At 45.0% G+C, this 21,111-nt stretch overlaps 1 protein-coding gene across 1 annotated transcript in view; it reads left to right on the top strand.

Annotated features, from left to right (window-relative positions):
* LOC125642255 (organic solute transporter subunit alpha-like) overlaps window positions 1–21,111 on the top strand; it is a 48,724-nt gene that overhangs the window by 21,585 nt on the left and 6,028 nt on the right. Inside the window, exons 2-7 of the mRNA XM_048863273.2 lie at window positions 3,172–3,323; window positions 3,440–3,513; window positions 7,362–7,520; window positions 9,857–9,968; window positions 12,696–12,842; window positions 16,963–17,068. Coding sequence (XP_048719230.2) covers window positions 3,172–3,323; window positions 3,440–3,513; window positions 7,362–7,520; window positions 9,857–9,968; window positions 12,696–12,842; window positions 16,963–17,068 — 750 coding nt within the window. The remainder of the gene's footprint in view (window positions 1–3,171; window positions 3,324–3,439; window positions 3,514–7,361; window positions 7,521–9,856; window positions 9,969–12,695; window positions 12,843–16,962; window positions 17,069–21,111) is intronic.

The following is a 21,111-nucleotide window of genomic DNA, read 5'->3' on the forward strand; positions in this document are numbered from 1 at the left end:
TACGGCTGGTAACCGTCATCGTCATGTCCGAGGTGCTCCTGGCCACATCGGCCGGGAGCGCCTGGGCAGACACGGGCGCAGGGACTAAATTTGGAGTGACTTGACCAGGTCATTCTCTTTAGTCCTGCAGTCAGTCCTATTGAACCGTCTTACGGTGAGCAGGCAGGCGATACGGATTGCTAGCAATCGTTCTGTACCATCTTCTGCCAGGCAGGCAAGAGATGAGGCTGGCTAGCAGTCGTACTGTACCATCTTCTGCCGAGCAGCCATGAGATGTGGATGGCATGCAGTCCTTCTGCACCATCTGCTGCCAGCCAAAGATGTAAAAGACAGATGGAGTGGATCAAAACAAGAAATAGACCAGATTTGTTTTGTACTCATTTGCTTCCCCCCCTCCCCTGTCTAGGGGACTCATTCCTCTAGGTCACACTGTAGTCACTCACAGAGAAGGTGCAGCGAGGTAAATCTAGCCATGTATCAATCAGAGGCCATACTAACCTCCTTGTTCCAATAAGAACAATAACTTAGGTGCACCATTTCTTATTGGAACCCTCCGTGAAGTCCTGCCTGAAATTCTCCTTGATGTAAAGCCACCCCCTTTGTTGATTTTAGCTCCCTGAAGCCAACCCTGTAAGCTGTGTCCTCAGTCGCCCCTCCCTGCGTCAGAGCAACAGCAAACAATCGTGCATCTGAGTTGAGCGTGCTGTCCAGAGCAATCACAATGGAGCACTCTGATGGGGCTAAAACATTGTCGCGGGTGGTTCTGGGTACATATCGTCAGGCCCCCGTTCCCTCCCTCCCTCCATGAAAGCAAGGGCAGACAATCGTTTCGCGCCTTTTTTCCTGAGTTACCTGTGCAGACGCCATACCATGGCAAGCATGGAGCCCGCTCAGGTAACCATCACCCTGTGTCTCCTGGGTGCTGGCAGACATGGTACTGCATTGCTACACAGCAGCATCAACCCCTTGCCTTGTGGCAGCAGACGGTACAGTATGACTGGTAGCCGTCATCGTCATGTCCGAGGTGCTCCTGGCCACATTGGCCAGGAGCGCCTGGGCAGACATGGGCGCAGGGACTAAATTTGGAGTGACTTGACCAGGTCATTCTCTTTAGTCCTGCAGTCAGTCCTATTGAACCATCTTATGGTGAGCAGGCAGGCGATACGGATTGCTAGCAGACCTATTGCATCATCTTCTGCTGGGCAGCCATGAGATGTGGATGGCATGCAGTCCTTCTGCACCGTCTCCTGCCAGCCAAAGATGTAAAAAATAGATGGAGTGGATCAAAACAAGAAATAGACCAGATTTGTTTTGTACTTATTTGCTTCCTCCCCCATCTAGGGGACTCATTCCTCTAGGTCACACTGCAGTCACTCACAGAGAAGGTGCAGCGAGGTAAATCTAGCTATGTATCAATCAGAGGCCATACTAACCTCCTTGTTCCAATAAGAACAATAACTTAGGTGCACCATTTCTTATTGGAACCCTCCGTGAACTCCTGCCTGAAATACTCCTTGATGTAAAGCCACCCCCTTTGTTGATTTTAGCTCCCTGAAGCCAACCCTGTAAGCCGTGTCGTCAATCGCCCCTCCCTCCATCAGAGCAACGGCAGACAATCGTTCCGCGCCTTTTTTCTGTGCGGACGCCATACCAAGGCAAGCATGGAGGCCACTCAGCTCACTTTGGCAATTAGGAGCACATTAAACACCACACGCATTATCCAGCAGTATATGCAGCACCAGAACCTGGCAGAGCGATACCGGGCGAGGAGGCGACGTCAGCCTGTTTAGCCACAGGCAAACAGCCCAGCAGGAATGGGCTCCTCTGAGTGTCCCCTGAAGAAAAGCACCCTATTTCAACCAGGTGACCATGAATGATATCTCACTCTCCTGAGGATAACACAGAGAGAAAAAGAACGGATGTTGTTTGAACACCAGCAAACATACACTGCAATGCTTTGTTGTACAATGATTCCCGAGTACGTGTTACTGGCCTGGAGTGGTAAAGTGTCCTACCATGAAGGACACAATAAGGCTGCCCTCCCCAGAAACCTTTTGCAAAGGCTTTGGGAGTACATCCAGGAGAGCCGCGAATGCCAGGGCAAAGTAATCCTTTCACATGCTTGCTTTTAAACCATGTATAGTATTTTAAAAGGTACACTCACCGGAGGTCCCTTCTCCACCTGCCGAGTCCAGGAAGCAGCCTTGGGTGGGTTCGCGGGGTACTGGCTCCAGGTGCAGGGTGAGAAACTGTTCCTGGCTGTCGGGAAAACCTGTTTCTCCGCTTGCTTGCTGTGAGCTGTCTACAACCTCATCATCATCATCATCTTCTTCATCCCCAAAACCTGCTTCCCTGTTGCCTCCATCTCCATTGAAGGAGTCAAACAACACGGCTGGGGTGGTGGTGGCTGAACCCCCTAAAATGGCATGCAGCTCATCATAGAAGCGGCATGTTTGGGGCTCTGACCCGGAGCGGCCGTTCGCCTCTCTGGTTTTCTGGTAGGCTTGCCTCAGCTCCTTAAGTTTCACGCGGCACTGCTTCGGGTCCCTGTTATGGCCTCTGTCCTTCATGCCCTGGGAGATTTTGACAAAGGTTTTGGCATTTCAAAAATTGGAACAGAGTTCTGATAGCACGAATTCCTCTCCCCATACAGCGATCAGATCCCGTACCTCCCGTTCAGTCCATGCTGGAGCTCTTTTGCGATTCTGGGACTCCATCATGGTCACCTGTGCTGATGAGCTCTGCATGGTCACCTGCAGCTTGCCACGCTGGCCAAACAGGAAATGAGATTCAAAAGTTCGCGGTTCTTTTCCTGTCTACCTGGCCAGTGCATCTGAGTTGAGAGTGCTGTCCAGAGCGGTCACAATGGAGCACTCTGGGATAGCTCCCGGAGGCCAATACCGTCGAATTGTGTCCACAGTACCCCAAATTCAACCCAGCAAGGCCGATTTAAGCACTAATCCACTTGTCAGGGGTGGAGTAAGGAAATCGATTTTAAGAGCCCTTTAAGTCGAAATAAAGGGCTTCATTGTGTGGACGGGTGCAGGTTTACATCGATTTAACGCTGCTAAATTCGACCTAAAGTCCTAGTGTAGACCAGGGCTGAGGCACTTTCTTACATTGAACATGTTACACTCCTAAAATAAAATGTGTCTTTTTCCTTTTTTTCAGGCCTTGATCTAACAGGTATATTTCTCTTTGCCATCTTGACTCTAATGACGCTAACAGCCAACCTGGTGTTTGTAGAGGAAGTGTTCTATATCTACAAGAAAACCCCCTCCTCTAAAAGGACAATTTTTATTTGGATAAATGCAGCGGCTCCGGTAAGAGCAGGGAGAAAAAAATTCAATTGAATATCAAAAAGACCCTTTCTCTAAAGATGCTGTAGTTAATGCATAAACCTCTTTTATCTCTGACCCCCTCCTGTCTTTCTGTCCAGGTTATAGCTACTACATCATGCGTCGGGATGTGGATTCCTCGCTCAACAATGTTTACAGATTTCACTGCAGCAGTGTATGTATTCTTGTTTCTCTGAACCCTGAATTTCCTGCCTTTAAACAGCCTCTAGCATTAGGTAAACATAGTCATTTTGAAAATTTAATAATAGATTTTTAGTTTGAGATGAAATCTCTTGGCAGCTGTTTTAGCAGGGAGGGAGAAAAATAAAAAAACAAATTCCCAGTACTACAGCTCCCTTAGTGTGGGAACTGCAGAATGAAAGAAAATAATTGATTCCTTTGATTGGCAGCAACCTTGAAGTAGCAGAGTCATTCCTTTATCTCTCTCAATGCCATGTAGAATGAGACTCTGACCTACGACTTTTCACTGTGCTTTTATTAATGATGCACTGTATGGGCCTTTTATTAATGATGGCAAGTAAACCTTCAGTGAGTATATCAATGAGAAAATGTTCCATACATGTCCTGATAAAAGCTCTGGGTGAGGGTTTGACAGCTGTGACATGTAAAGGGGAGGATGAAGAATTGTGGTCTCTGCTCCCTGGAGGTAATGGTGCAAGCCTCTAACTTTAAGGCAGAAGCTGAAAGGTTGAAGGTTATAGTGTGGGATTTTTCAAAGCTGTCTAAGTGATTTAGGAGCACAAGTTCCATTGGCAAGGCAATGGGAATTGTGCTCCTAAATCACAAATGTTTTTTCAGATCTCCCCTTTAACTCCTCGTGACTTCTGGCTGCATTTACTACGAGTCTGAGATGGAATAAAACAAGATGGAGCAATGCTTATTATTATTAGATTCCCAACTTTAACTCTAGAAGTAGCGTGATGCTAAAAATACGTATAAAAAGAAAACAAAATAGTAAGAATGGCCATACTGGGTCAGACCAAAGGTCTATCTAGCCCATCGAGCTCAGGATCTGAGTCCCTGTGGTGGACACTGTAGAATTTAATTTCAGAAAGGGGAACTACACAAAAATGAGGAGGTTAGTGAAACAGAAATTAAAAGGTACAGTACCAAAAGTAAAATCCCTGCAAGCTGCATGGAAACTTTTTAAAGACACCATAATAGAGGCTCAACTTAAATGTATACCCCAATTTAAAAAACACAGAGAACCAAAAAAGAGCCACCGTGGTTAAACAACAAAGTAAAAGAAGCAGTGAGAGGCAAAAAGGCATCCTTTAAAAAGTGGAAGATAAATCCTAATGAGGAAAATAGAAAAGAGCATAAACTCTGGCAAATGAAGTGTAAAAATATAATTAGAAAGACCAAAAAAGAATTTGAAGAACAGCTAGCCAAAGACTCCAAAAATAATAGCAAAATTTTTTTTAAACACATCAGAAGCAGGAACGCTGCTAAACAACCAGTGGAGCCACTGAACGATCAAGATGCTAAAGGAACACTCAAAGACGATAAGGCCATTGTGGAGAAACTAAATAAATTCTTTGCATCAGTCTTCACTGTTGAGGATGTAAGGGAGATTCCCAAACCTGAGCCATTCTTTTTGGATGACAGATCTGAGGAACTGTCCCAAATTGAGGTATCATTGGAGGAGGTTTTGGAACAAATTGATAAACTAAACAGTAATAAGTCTCCAGGACCTGATGGTATTCACCCAAGAGTTCTGAAGGAACTCAAAGGTGAAATTTCAGGACTACTAAATGTAACCTATCATTTAAATCAGCTTCTGTACCAAACGACTGGAGGATGTGACACCAATTTTTAAAAAGAGCTCCAGAGGTGACCCTGGCAACTACAGGTCAGTAAGCCTCATTTCAGTAACGGGCGAATTGGTTGAAACTATCATAAAGAACAAAATGGTCAGACACATAGATGAACATGATTTGTTGGGAAATAGTCAACATGGTTTTTGTAAAGGGAAATCATGTCTCACCAATCTGCGAGAATTCTTTGAGAGGGCCACAGGAGATCCAGTGGACATAGTGTATTTAGATTTTCAGAAAGCCTTTGACAGTGTCCCTCACTAAAGGCTCTTAAGCAAAATAAGCAGTAATGGGATAAGAGGGAAGGTTCTCTCATGGATTGGTACCTGGTTAAAAGATAGGAAACAAAAGGTAGGAATAAATGGTCCGTTCTCAGAATGGAGAGGTGTAAATAGTGGTGTCCCCCAAGGATCTGTACTGTTCCCAGTCCTACAAATTTAACTTATTCATAAATGATCTGGAAAAAGGTATAAACAGTGAGGTGGCAAAATTTGCAGATGATACAAAACTACTCAAGATAGTTAAGTCCCAGGCAGCCTCCGAAGAGCTACAAAAGGATCTCACAAAACTGGGTGACTGGGCAACAAAATGGCAGATGAAATTTAATGTTGATAAATGCAAAGTAATGCACATTGGAAAACATAATCCTAACTATACATATACAATGATGGAGTCTAAATTAGCTGTTACCACTCAAGAAAGAGATCTTGGAATCACTGTGGATAGTTCTCTGAAATCACTCAATGTGCAGCGGCAGTCAATGTGCAGCGGCAGTCAAAAAAACAAACAGAACGTTGGGAATCCTCAAGAAAGGGATAGATAATAAGACAGAAAATATCATATTGCCTCCATCTAATCCATGGTACACCCACACCTTAAATAGTGCATGCAGATGTGGTCGCCCCGTCTCAAAAAAGATATATTGGAATTGGAAAAAGTTCAGAAAAGGGCAACAAAAATTATTAGGGGTATAGAACAGCTTCTGTATGAGGAGAGATTAATAAGACTGGGACTTTTCAGCTTGGAAAAGAGACGACTAAGGGGGAATATGATAGAGGTCTATAAAATCATGAATGGTATATTGAAAGTAAATAAGGAAGTGTTATTTACTCCTTTTCATAATACAAGAACAAGGGGCCACCAAATGAAATTAATAGGTAGCAGGTTTAAAATAAACACAAGAAAGTATTTTTTCACACAACACATTGTCAACCTCTGGAACTCCTTGCCAGAGGGTGTTGTGAAGGCCAATACTATAACGTGGTTCAAAAGGGAGCTAGATAGATTCATGGAAGATAGGTCCATCAATGGCTATTAGCCAGGATGGGCAGGAATGCTGTCCCTAGCCTCTGTTTGCCAGAAGCTGGGATTGGGTGACAGGGCATGGATCACTTGATGATTATCTGTTCTGTTCATTCCCTTTGGGGCACCTGCCATTGGCTACTGTCAGAGGACAGGATACTGGGCTTGATGGACCTTTGGTCTGACCCAGTATGGCCATTCTCATGTTCTTATGTTCAGTATCCTGTCTTCCGACCGTGGCCAATGCCAGGTGCTTCAGAGGGAATGAACAAAACAGGTAACCATCAAGTGATCAATCCCTTGTCGCCCTTTCCCAGCTTCTGGCAAACAGTGGCCAGGGACACCATCCCTGCCCATCAAATCATAGGCCAATCATAGGCTATATACTTACAATGAAAATTCTGAAGGCCAAATGTGGTTTGCTTACAAGTTCTGACTGTGTGGGTACAAAGTATGACTGCATTGGTGAGAGCTCAGCCAACAAGTAGAAAAACAGTACAAAAAGCAGAGGCAGCGGAGTCTAATGGATAGAGCACTAGCGCGGGAGCCAGGAGCTCCTGCATTCTAATGCTGACTCTCCCACCTACATGCTAGGTGGCCTTAGGCAAATCATTTAGTTGCTCCGTGTCTCAATTTCCTTATCTGTAAAATGAAACTAATAATTAACTCAGCCTGCCCTTGTAAAGTAATGTTTCTATGCAATTAGCGCTAAATATTACTATTTATAACAGACTTTTTAGGAAATGTCAGCATTGCAAATCCTGGAGTAGGATGGTTAAAGATACATGTCTATGCTGGTATAGATGCAGAACGGTGTCTATGCTGGTATACAAAGAGCACATGCACATTGTGTATGTTTAACCTGATATTTTTTCTCTTGTAGTTTTTTTGCCATTGTGATCCACAAGTTCATGCTGATGATGATTAAAGAGTGTGGAGGTCAAAAGTTATTTCTCACTAGATTTGAAAATGATCGTTTCAAGATCAGCACAGGTCCCTTCTGTTGCTGTTGCCTTTGCCTCCCTCATGTACACATCACTAGGTGAGTTTCACTTTAGAGCTCCCCAGCTAGAGTACTGGTGTCAGAAACCAGCAGCTTAGCAGAGCCATACATATGATACTGGGTCTTCCTGCTTCAGAGAAAATTTGCACCCAGCGCATATTGAATGTGTCACCTCTGTGAATCTCATGCTGTCTATTTTAAGGTGTATTATCATTATGGGGCCACGTCAAAATTTACTCTTTCAGCTTGCACCATGCAGCTATCCTCCACTGTTTTGGGGTAGAAGGGCTTGGAGTTGGGGACCAGACAATTCTTGGTCAACCCAGTGGACATTCAGCCTTTCGGTGAAAGTGGGGCTGTTGCTGGAGTCATGCTGCCAGTGGGCAGAAGGATGGCTATCTTTGTGGGATGCCTCCTACCTCTGTAGACCTATGGTGGGCTCCTTCTCATCAGTACCTAGGGTTGGGAAGCCTTGCCTTCTACCTACTCTTGAGCTCTCTAAGCTTCTTCCAGTACAGAGGATGATGTCTTGACAATTTCAGCCTCCTCTGGCCCCTCCTGCAGGTGTCTCTTGTTTGGCTGAAAAGAGCTTTTTTTTTAAAATAACAAATAAGGATGATACATAAGACAGGATAGTGCAGATAAGAGCGATAAGGGTCAGGAACAGGGGGAGGGGAGGTACAGTAACAGGTTTCTATCAGCAACAATTGCTCTGTTGTCACACTATTCTCCAAATGCTTGAAAGGGCAAATGCACTAATCGGGTGACCTGTCTCAGCCCATTTCACACTTGTTTGTACCGTTTATAGTTCTGTAATGATTTGCGGGAGTAAAATTACCACTGTAATGATGTAATTATGGCTGTATTAATTGAGCAATTACAATAAATCAAGCTTCATTAATATATCACATTTCACATTAAATGGCAGCTGGCTGGCTGCTGAGCCTTCATTAGGTAGAGTGTCTGAGGGGCCAAGGGCACAACAGTGAAGACCGAAATAACCAGAGAGAGCGAGAGCTGGGAAATAGGTGAGGAATAATAAAGTTGACAAAGAAAAGGGGATCAGGAGCTGGACCTTGCCCAGTGTGCACTTAGATAGTTCAGATAGATCAGCTTTCATGTGCCTGAGTGGCAAGGGTCTTCCCCTTCCCTGCCCCCCACCTTTTCCTTATGGTATTTTTAAACCAGCATTAAAATCTAAAGGATGTTTTTTGGTCTGTGATTATGACTCACTGAAAAGAGGGAAGCTTGCACCATCTGTTCTGCTGGGGCTAGGTAGCGTAGTGATCAAAGGTGGATGATTTCCTCCGACCTAGGAAGAAAAGTGAATGGCTACTGAACAGTGTTCATGGAGGAATACTCTGGAAAATGCTGATCCTCTCTCCTGATCCTGCAAAACCCTTGCTTTCCTGGACTACCACAAAACTGGGGGTTCGCTAATCAGGAAGGGTGGAATCAGGAAGAAGCCACCATATGTGACACGGTTTCTGTAGACAAGGACTAAAGATCTATGGCAGGAATTCTCAAACTGGGGGTTGGGACCCCTCAGAGGGTCGCGAGGTTATTACATGGGGGGGTCATGAGCTGTCAGCCTCCACCCCAAGCCTTGCTTTGCCTCCATCATTTATAATGGGGTTAAATATATTAAAAAGTGTTTTTCATTTATAAGCGGGGTCGCACTCAGAGGCTTGGTTTGTGAAAGGGGTCACCAGTACAAAAGTCTGAGAATCACTGATCTATGGTAACTTGCCATTAAGTTTAATGCTGGTAATGAAGCACCAACTTGCCCACTGTAGCAGAAGGTTGGGATAGTATGGCTGCAGTGGAGGAGCTAAGGGCAAATTTCAGGTGCTAGCTGTTCTGCCATTGGCTCCCCAGTAGACTCTAATACATCACCTTTTGCACAGCTCCATTAGTTACTGAACTGCTGCTGCAGAGCCAGCAATGGAGCAAAAAACATTATTTTGTGCCTGTTCTGCTAAGTTAGTGTCTACATCTTTCAATATGCTGTGAAAAATTAGAGAATTCTAGACCAGTGGCTCTCAAAAATTTTTACTGGTGACCCCTTTCACATAGCAAGCCTCTGAGTGTGACCCTCCTTATACATTAAAAACACTTTGTTGTATATTTAACACCCTAATAAATCCTGGAGGCAAAGCAGGGTTTGGGGTGGAGGTTGACAGCTCGTGACCCCCAGTTTGAGAACCCCTGCTCTAGACAAGCTGTTTAGGTTCTAGAAGATGTTCCTTGCCAGATTTCAGCCATGTACAGTACATATGGAAAATGTGGGGCCTCTACTATTAGACAATATCTAGTGAAGTTGTGTTAAGCTTATTAACAAGGTATTGAGCAGCGGTGGTTTTTTGACTTGCCAGACGAACCCTGTTTCTGCTGAAGTTGGGGACCTTTCAATTTGCTTTCCTTCGACCTGTGCTAATGTTTCTATCAATAGTGCTTTGGACCAATGGAAACTACAGCCTTTCTGATGTAAGTAAATATTCTAATCAGCCATTGCTCACCAAGCTTGTAAACTTTGGCTTGACAATGAGTGTCTAAAAAGCCAGGTTTATGTACTAACCAGCATCATATAAACAGCAGCCCCAATTTATCATCCCACCGCATAGTGTGCTGTCATTTATACTTGTGCAAACTCAGCGTAAAGTAGCATTGTACATTCACCTTCAACGGCTGCTGGTTGTCATGCAACAAAATAACGCTCACAGCCGGTTCCGGTTCAGTTGAAGGAGTGTCCGGCTTTATTCCAAGAGCACAGTACCTAGCAGGTGAGGAGCCAGGGACTGGCATTGAGCAGCCATGGACTGGCAATCACTGAGTTCCTATTCAGCTGGTGTGGACAGCCTCGGGTGGGCAATGACCAATCAGGGGTAAGCTATACTAATTCCATTACAAGGTCTGCACAGGCTATACATGTGAGTTCCTTACGCTAATAATTACATAAGTTGCCAGGCAACAGCGAATGGGCCAAGTGTGTTTAAACAAATGTGTTGCACCAAGAACCAGGACCATTTAGACAGCACCAGCACTGTCACAGAATTTATGTAAAAGGCAGTGTCCGCATTAACCATGCCCCAAACAAGGCGTCTCCAACCTTTTTGTCGTGCGGCCCACTGCTTGAGGTAGACATCATCTCAGAGCTAGGCGAAAAATACAATATCTCTCTTAGAAATGTCTGCAAATTCGAATGAGTTTTCCGTTCCATGGTATTTTGCAATGATCAGATTTTTCATGTTCTCATTTTTCAGTTTTGGAAAAATCCCATCGCGTGGTTTGTCTGACCACTTCAAATTGGCAATAGAAAACCTCCAAGCCCTTCAAATATTCTGACAAATAACCAACAAGTGGCTATTATTTATTTATCTTACACTTAGGGTATGTCTACACAGCCCGCAGCGGCAAGCTTCTGAGCCTGGGGCTTGCACTACCATGCTAAAAAGAGCTGTGTAGACGTTGCAGCTGTGGCTGGAATTCGGGGTCTGCAGCCTAGGGCGAGGGGTGGGCTTCAGAGCCAAGCTCCAGCTGGAGTTACAGCTAAAAAGCACTGTCTACACAGTTATTTTGAGCATGGTAGCACAAGCCCAGGTCTGTGTAGACTTGCTGCTGTGGGCTGCCACTTGCTGTGTAGACGTACCTTTAGCGACCTCAACCAAGATCAGATCCCCAGGTGCTGTACAAACACATAGTGAAAGATGGTCCCTGCCTGGAAGAGTTGGCAATCTAAACAGACAAGGCACACCAGAGGTAGGAAGGAAAACTGTGGCATAGTAAGGGGTAATGACTTGTTCAAGGTCACATAGCATGTCAATGGCAGAACCAGGAATAGAAGCCTGGTTTCCTAGCTCACGCTCCAGCCCTACTTACTAGACAATGCTGCCCCTCAAGGACAATTTTTTCCATTAAACATTTCCATTGGAAAATTTCCAAAAAACCAGAAAATTACAAAAAAGTCTTTGTGAAACATTCTATTTGTGTAAAAAGTTCAAATTTCTAAGAGATTTAGTTTGAAAAATTCCAGCCAGCTCAAATTGTGGATTCAAAATCATCATCAGACAACCACCTGCCCTTTAATCCTCCTCTGATTCCATTCACACATCTCTGTGGCACCCATCGTTCAACTCACTCCACATACGCCGCTGCCTGCTTCTCCTTCCCCTAGTGTCTGGTGGCATCCTGGAGAATTACCCAGTCTGTGGTAAGATCCCCTTGGCCTTGAATGAAGGAACTGATTTTCATGTTCTCTGTAAAACACCAAGCCGAGAAGCACGTGAATAAAGGTAAATCTGAACTGCCTGATGTGTTGGCTCCGCCCTATAAACTCAAATGGATTGTTAAAATACGCAAAAAGCGAGACAACTCTGAGGATAATTACACCACTGCTAAAGCCAGTGGACTCAGCATGTTTTCTCCCATTCACAAAAAGCAAAGACTGTTTTCAAGCCAAATTTTTAACTCTTTCCACTGTAGCAAAAATGCAATTATTTGTAGGTGAAAACTCAAGCAAAGGAGTTGCCTGGGCATTTTGCAAACAGGACTGTCCCAAAGTTAAACGGGGTCCCCTGAAAACTTCAAAATAAGAGGCCTCTCAAAAAATGTTAAAAGGTTGGTCACTGTAAGCCGTACTTCACTTGATAGGCTCTCTGGTCACAGGATCAGTAGGTGCTGAGTACTGGCCTGGAATCTAAATGTCTACACACCTACTGAAAAGTTTGGACCTCTTACAAAAAAAAGACATGCTGCGTGAGTCAGAGTAGTAGTAATAATAAAGCCTTTTGTATTATTTTACAGCAATACAAATATAACCTAAAATATCTTTGAGTCTTCTGGGGGAGACAATTTGTCTTTCAGAAGAAGCCTCTGGTGGGTCATTCTGGGCTTGATCCTACAAGATGCTGAGCACCAGCAACTCCCATTGGTGTTGACGGGAGAGGGATGGTGCTCAGGTCCTGGAATAATCTACCTCTTCGTCACCTTCCCAGGTCCTGCCAGTTTTGCAGGCCACTGGCTGATTGGTGATCAAGTACTGCATTCCGTATTATCCCTTCTGTTGGCAGTGTCCCCAGAGCAGTTTCCACTGCAAATCCCAGGAGCCTCTGCTGTTGATTTCAGCTTTCATAAAAATAGAAATAGGTGTTTTATTTTTGCATGTTTTCACAATTGCCAAGTCTTATCCATATGCCTGTTTAATTTGCTTTTTAGTTTACTCCTAATGGAGCTGCAATATGGATTAACTGCTTTGTCGGTGTCCTTACAATGATTGCTCTATGGCCAATTGGAATCATGTTTCAACAAGTTCAAGTTCTTCTTAACCCTAAGAAGATCAGCCCTAAGTTTGCACTTTATCAGGTGAGAATCTTCACATTCCAGTTTAGAATTTGCATTGCTGTTGATATAGAATAACCCAAGTCCTGGGCAGAATTTGGTACAGCGTATTGCTTCTCAGTTCAAAGACTGTAATTTAAAACTTACTGTACAAAGGCACACCCTTTGATTGGTTAAAGATGTGGTTTCTCTTTGAAGTGTTGTTCTTATTCATGCTCAACTTGTATTAACTTGCATCTGGTCTTTGTATAATGCTGGAGAACTGAGAAATATTTATAATCCATTCTTCCTTGGGCTGTGGGAAAAAAATAGCACAGAGCTGAGCTCTCTTTTCTCAGCATAAAGGAAGCCTCATGGTGTATCCTGTAATACAATGTTAAAATTCTAGTGTGTACTTTAAAAGATGGGAAGGGTTCTGGAACTGGGGGGCGTGGGGGTGGTTCTTCTTGTTTCAATTGTTGCACCATGCTGCTGTTTCTGTGATGTTAGTTATTTTTCTTGGCCAGTCTACAAATGAGAATAAGACAATAATAAAAACATTGGCAGGAAACCACTGAATAATAGATATGGGCCAGATTTAGTTCTATCCATTTTCCATATTAAAGAAACCCATGAAAGATACCTCCATCCTCAAGAAAGGATTGAGTCAGGATCCTCTTATTGCGGCGCTGCCATCTGTGGGCATCCCTAGGAGGTGGTACTGTAAGGCCTTGTCTATGTCGATGAAAAACCTTAGTGTAAATGCCATGACTCACACCGGGGCAGTTTACCTCACTAAGTTGACCTAGTGCAAGTCACACTAAGTTGTAACTTTAGCATCCTCATGGCCAAGACGGAATCTGCTCTGCAGGCAGCTCTGGCCAGGAAAAGGGGCACGCAGGAACACAGCAGGGAAAGTCCCTTCTGCCCCAGGGACACGTTGTTCCATACCCCCCGATGTGAACACACGCACACACCAGAACAGTACAATGAATACAGGAGAGGGAAATATTTATTTACAGGGGGATGAATGGAGAAGAACAACAAGAGGGAAGATAGGGGGAGCGGTAAAACAGGATTACACCTACCACGAGGCCCCACAGGCCCAGCGGTACCACAGTCTGAAAGGGCAGACACCGAGCACTGTGTCTGCTCTCAGAGTTCAGGAGTCCCGGGCAGAGTGGCAGAGTTCCAGTCTGGCAGCGAGTCTTGGGTGCTCCTGGTCATCTTGGGCACCAGTGAACTTTCCCACAAACCGCTCCAGTGCCCTCTTCTGCCACTCTGCAATCCCACACAGAGCGGCAACCTCCCCACTTAGCTAGCTACAGCTTCCCTCCTTATTCCAAGTGCAAGGTCACAATCCCCAGTACTCTTGGCACCATACAGCTCTGGCCAACAGTGATCCTGAATCCAGCTCCTGTTTCTCGGGTGATTCCACTCTGGCATGGTGCTCCTCCTGGCTCCTGTCCTGGGGTGTCCCCAATCGGCCGCTCTGTCCCTCCCAGGTTTCAGGCAGGTTCTTGGCTGCTTCACTCTGTGAGGGCCCCCTCGCTGCAGTCTGGAGCTACAGACACCCCCATCCCCCTGTCGTTTCCCTTCTCTCCATGCCCACCGCTCCCAAAACGGAACTTCCTCTTCCTGGAACAATCAGCCCTTCCTCCCCTCAGGGCAAAGATTTAAAAGGGCCATTCTCTCTAAACCCCAAACGGGTTACACACTGGTACAGTGTGTCTACACTAGGGCTGTACACTCAGTGTAGAGAAGGTATAGGCCAGTGTACAGCAGGCTGCATAGTCTCTGGCCATATTCTGTCAATGAGGAGGTGCAGCCTGTGTCCATGAGACACTCACAAGTAGTCAGTACATGTCAGTACAACCTGAAGGAACGGGTAGGAGGCAGGCAGCAGCTGGATGCCATCCAGCAACGCACATCTGATATTGCCGTTTGTCTGGCAGGATGGAGATGGCAAAGTTTTTTTGGATCTGAGACCAGTATAGTTTTAAATTCACTCTGGTATTTAGGATTTTCACCATCTAACACAGTACAAAAGCTGCGTGTAGTTTTTACTGGATTCTGCTCTCAGGTATAGATCTATGTATGATAGTTTTCAGGCTAGTTCCCCCAACCCTATTTAATTGAAGTCAGCCTGTACATTAACTTCAACATGGAATTAAACACGATTTCAAGCTAGTGAGTCACTGATACTCCATATGTGCCCCCTAAATATTTTGGATGTCCACCAAGATATATGGCGAAGGCCAGCACAGACTAAGAGGTGTCACACTCTAGAGCACTCTCTCTATTCTGAGATCACATGCATTTGTTTGTTTTTAAAAATTACTTCATTGGGTGATTCATCCTGATGACGTGGCCCTGAAATCTGTTTTGCATGATCACAGCTGGCCTTCGCATCTGCTCCTACAGCACTTACTTTCAGTAGTCAGACTTACTACCACAAGCAGTCCCATTAAACTCAAGGCACTACTCACAGAAGGGAATATTACACCTCGTATGAAGTGCTTCAGGCCATTAGATTATAAAATCCTTAGGACAGGAACAGTCTTTCTCTGTGTCCCGGACACTGACAGCACTAAACTAGTAAACACAATAATACTGGAGGTGAATGAAAACATTTTTGTGTTTGTATTTTTATGGGAAATGTATTCATGGGGGAGTTCTGATCATTTTAACCTATGCAATGGATTTTATAATCTTACACTGAACCACAGATTTTCTTTCCCTCCTCCACACTTATCAGTTCCCAAGAAAGCAGTTGAATGTTATTCTGTTCTCACTGGCCTTAAGGAATTTCTTGATTTTTACATCTGTTTATGGATGGACTACTTTATGGGCAGGGCAGGGAACATGCTGAGACAGCGAACGCTCTGCAGTAAATGTAAGCAAAGCTCAGTTTTCCTGACCAATTTCAAAAATGCTCTGGTCACACGCCAACTAGAGACATGGGTTCAGAAAGAACTTCTTAGTGAGACACTGACTAGCTCAGGGGGAAAATTCTCAGGTCAGGAACAGAGCAAGAAAAGTTTGAGGGAGCAGGCCATGTTTCTAGCCTGCTCTAAGAAGAATTTATACACAAAAGGCCAGATTTACAAGGGTATTTAGGTGCATAAAGATGCAGATCGGGACCTAATGGGATTTTCAAAAGCACCTAAGCAGGCCAGGTGCCTACAATGGCTTCAGTGAGAGTTAGGCACCTAGGCCCAGATTCTAAACGTGTTGCCCATTGACTGTCAATGGGATTTAGTTTTGTGTGTGTCTAAATCCCTTTTGAAAATGAGAGCTAGGCTCCTAAATCAATTAGATTTTGCAACATTGAGCACAGCAGTGCCTAAATACCTTTAAAAATCTGGGCCCTAATCTGTTTAAGCGTGTCTGTGAATCCCACTAGGTTCCTATCTGCATCTTAATGCACGTATACACCTTTGTAAAGCTGGTCCACAGAATTTAGTCCAAACTTACTCCCTTCCTGACATTTGGCTTTATTGGTTACTCAAACAACAACAATGCACACACATCACCCTGCCCTTTCTTCCCCCAGCTTGGCTTTCCCCAGCTTGGGTTCCACTGCAAAGACCTCTCTGTCCTAGAATCTAGTTTCTTCTGCACCAAAAGTCACTTCCTTTCTAACTAGGGGACAGTTTAAGAGTCACCCCTGCCACAGTGAGTTAGCAGGAATCGGTCATCATCTCCCTGCTGTGTGTGTGCACGTGTGTGTGTTCCAACACCTCATACCAGAGTAGGGCAACAGAAGAATCTTGTCCCCTAGGTACAGGTGGGTACAAATTAATAATTACAGTGCTGGTAAGACTCCATTTTTCTTATGTTTGCTTCTGATATGAAGCAGTAAATATTGATCGATACCCCAAATGGCAGCCTCACAGCCATTGCACCTTTAGACCGAAGAGCTGAGGTCAAGCCTTTTTTACAGCTAGGAAGTTTGATTTAATTTTCAAGCTGTGAGCTATATTGCTTTCACCAAAAGATTTATTCTGCAGGGGAGGCAGGCTTAGGGTAGGAGATGAGGAGAGGGGAGAAAGAAGGTGGAAGAGGAGTTTATATTCTTCATGAAAGCAAGATCACTGTGCTGAACTACAGCCCTTCTGTGGTACTGATGCATCAATCTTCTTTTCTTTGTTTCTTTTCATAGTTTGTCCTCATTCTGAGCCAACTCCAGGCAGCCATCATCAACATCCTGGCTCTACAAGGAATTATTCCCTGTGCACCACCTCTGGCTTCTTCAGCCAGAGGAGCATGTAGGTTCTTTTGGAGGGCTGTAGAGTGGGGAAGGGTTGTTTTTTAAATGTATAAAGGCCTGGAAATCAGTGTTGCCAACGCTCTCGATTTTAATGTGTGTCTTGTGACATTTTGGCATTTCCCTTAAATATCTGTTTCCTGGCATCTTGCAGTTACATGAGCATTTCAGCTTTCCCAGAAAAACCTTTCTCTCTCTCCTGGTTGCAGAGATAAGTGATAATGACTCAGAAACCAGATGTCAAAGACAAAAAATCCAACACATATTAGGATTAAAAATCATGAGATTGTAAAAACAACTATCTCATGTTTTTTTGGGGGCCCATCTTATGATTTTTGAATGCTTGAGGTTGGCAGTACTGTACATTTTGAAAAATGACTGGTGATTCTGAGTGTCTAACCTGAGATGTGGTAAAGGGTCTGATCTCATAAAGTACTGACCATCGAGCCTTTGAAAATTAGGCCCCTTCAAAGGTTTCTGAAGTTGGACAGCCACAAATCTACTGGGAGATAAAGTATGTATTTACTAAAGTGCTTTCATGAGCAACAGAGCACTTTACAGAGATCTGAACTCCAAAACAGTGAGAATTAAGGAGCTGATCCTACAAGGTATTGTGTGTGCCCAGACCCCCAGTCTGGTCTTCCCTCCCTCCCCCCCCCATTTCTCATTTCTTTTCTTTCTGTTGGGAGATAAATCGTTCAGGCTGTTGGCATGTTAAACTCGGTCGGGAGGCTGGAAAGAGATGAGATGAGATGAGATGGGCATCGTTAGGCTGGAAAGTGTTAATGGCTACCATCCATAGAAAATTATGGAGGCGCTTGAAGCTGTGACTCTGCTAACCAGATGCCAGGGGCGTGGTGTGTCCCCCGTTTTTCCCCTTTTGTTTTTTTACCATTTTCTGCTCTTTGACGCCTAGAATATTCCCTGAAATTTTGGAATTGATCAGATGTGGTATTCAAAAGTTACCGTAGAACAGACAAATACCACTCAGCTGAGGGTTAGGCCATGTCTACACTCTGGGCGCTAGAGCAGCACAGTTATGGTACTGCAGCCCCATAGTATAGACCAGTGGTGCCCAACCTTTCCCTGTCATGCCTCTCCCATCCCGTAATGGAATCTGTCTGTGCCCCACTCTACTCCATTACTCGCAATTGGTTCAGCAAAGGAGCTGGGGCTGAAGGTGGAGCTGAGGGCAGAACTAGGGATGGGGGGAGGAGCTGGGGCTAGAGGTGGAGCTGGCCTCAGGGCAGAGAGCGAATGATGGCAGAGCTGGGCTGGGGGCAGAGCAGGAGGTGGAGTGGAGCTGTGGCTGGGGGTGGAGCAGGGCTGGGTGGCTCTCCTTCCCCACCCTCCCATGGGGGCTGGCCCGGGCCTGCTACATGCCTCTCTAAAGTTTCTCTGTGCCCCCCTAGGGGGGCAGGTGTGATGGACTTCCCCAGGGTGCAACCTGAAACTGGGGTATCACTGAGCCTTCTGTCTCACCAGCCTAGGCTCCCTCACTCACTGTGATGCTGGGACAAGCTGCAGCTCCCTCCAGATCCTGCACTTACACAGACATTCACAGACAGAGACACCCACTGCTGCAGTTACATGAATGCTTTTCCTATCCACTCATGGACTAACAATAGAGTGGCTCCAGCCAGTCCCCCGACTAGCTCTCCAGCCTAGGACCCCTTACCATCTTGCTCTGGTCAAAAGCCTGACCAGTGTAAGTTTATATCCCAGTCCAGCCTTCAGTGTGGAGAGGCCAATGCACCAACCCTGAGTGGATTTCCTGAGCGGATTTCCCTTTTGCTCTTCAAGCAACACACTGTTTTAGGTAAAAAATATAAAACAGATTTATTAACTATAGAAAGATAGATTTTAAGTGATTGTAAGTGATAACGTACAAATCAAAGTTGGTTACCTAAGAAAAAACAAAACAAAATTGCAATCTAAGTTCAATACACTAGACAGGATTTGCAAAAAGAAAAGGAGTACTTGTGGCACCTTAGAGACTAACCAATTTATTTGAGCATGAGCTTTCGTGAGCCACAGCTCACTTCATCAGATGTGTACTGTGGAAACTGCAGCAGACTTTATATACACACAGAGAATATGAAACAATACCTCCTCCCACCCCACTGTCCTGCTGGTAATAGCTTATCTAAAGTGATCAACAGGTGGGCCATTTCCAGCACAAATCCAGGTTTTCTCACCCTCCACCCCCCCACACAAATTCACTCTCCTGCTGGTGCTAGCCCATCCAAAGTGACAACTCTTTACATAATCAAGTCGGGCTATTTCCTGCATAGATCCAGGTTTTCTCACTTCCTCCCCACCCCCATACACACACAAACTCACTCTCCTGCTGGTAATAGCTCATCTAAACTGACCACTCTCCAAGTTTAAATCCAAGTTAAACCAGAATATCTGGGGGGGGGGGGGTAGGAAAAAACAAGAGGAAACAGGCTACCTTGCATAATGACTTAGCCACTCCCAGTCTCTATTTAAGCCTAAATTAATAGTATCCAATTTGCAAATGAATTCCAATTCAGCAGTTTCTCGCTGGAGTCTGGATTTGAAGTTTTTTTGTTTTAAGATAGCGACCTTCATGTCTGTGATTGCGTGACCAGAGAGATTGAAGTGTTCTCCGACTGGTTTATGAATGTTATAATTCTTGACATCTGATTTGTGTCCATTTATTCTTTTACGTAGAGACTGTCCAGTTTGACCAATGTGCATGGCAGAGGGGCATTGCAGGCACATGATGGCATATATCACATTGGTGGATGTGCAGGTGAACGAGCCTCTGATAGTGTGGCTGATGTTATTAGGCCCTGTGATGGTGTCCCCTGAATAGATATGTGGGCACAATTGGCAACGGGCTTTGTTGCAAGGATAAGTTCCTGGGTTAGTGGTTCTGTTGTGTGGTATGTGGTTGTTGGTGAGTATTTGCTTCAGGTTGCGGGGCTGTCTGTAGGCAAGGACTGGCCTGTCTCCCAAGACTTGTGAGAGTGTTGGGTCATCCTTTAGGATAGGTTGTAGATCCTTAATAATGCGTTGGAGGGGTTTTAGTTGGGGGCTGAAGGTGACCACTAGTGGCGTTCTGTTATTTTCTTTGTTAGGCCTGTCCTGTAGTAGGTAACTTCTGGGAACTCTTCTGGCTCTATCAATCTGTTTCTTTACTTCTGCACGTGGGTATTGTAGTTGTAAGAAAGCTTGACAGAGATCTTGTAGGTGTTTGTCTCTGTCTGAGGGGTTGGAGCAAATGCGGTTGTATCGCAGAGCTTGGCTGTAGACGATGGATCGTGTGGTGTGGTCAGGGTGAAAGCTGGAGGCATGCAGGTAGGAATAGCGGTCAGTAGGTTTCCGGTATAGGGTGGTGTTTATGTGGCCATTGTTTATTAGCACTGTAGTGTCCAGGAAGTGGATCTCTTGTGTGGACTGGACCAGGCTGAGGTTGGTGGTGGGATGGAAATTGTTGAAATCATGGTGGAATTCCTCAAGGGCTTCTTTTCCATGGGTCCAGATGATGAAGATGTCATCAATATAGCGCAAGTAGAGTAGGGGCTTTAGGGGACGAGAGCTGAGGAAGCGTTGTTCTAAATCAGACAGGATTTGAATCAAGCAGTGTCTCACCCTGATGCTACAAACAGTCCAACAATCTTCCTTACACAGGCTATAAATCCCTTCAGACTGGGACTACATCCCCAAGTCAGTCTTTGTTCCTAAGGTGCTTTGTTGTAGGAGGAGTGAGGCCCAGTGATGATGTCACTTCCCCCTTGTATAGCTTCTTCAATGTGGAGGGAACTTCTTTGTTCGAAGCAAAGTCCCCAGCACAGTTTGTACAGTAAAGTACAGGCACAAGATGGAGTCCAGTGTCACATGATCAAGCCACATGCCCTTGCATGCTTGGATGAGTCCTAGTAGGGGCCATTACCCATATTCTGGCTAGAACGTTCACAGGAAAGTCCATTGGGTGGGGAAAAGCTTTTCCCATGGCCCATTGTGTTTATTGATGGTCCTTGATTAGTCCATTCACAATGTGTTGGCTAGACTGGA

Source organism: Caretta caretta, chromosome 1 (genome assembly GCF_965140235.1).
Source record: "Caretta caretta isolate rCarCar2 chromosome 1, rCarCar1.hap1, whole genome shotgun sequence".
NCBI lineage: Eukaryota > Metazoa > Chordata > Testudines > Cheloniidae > Caretta > Caretta caretta.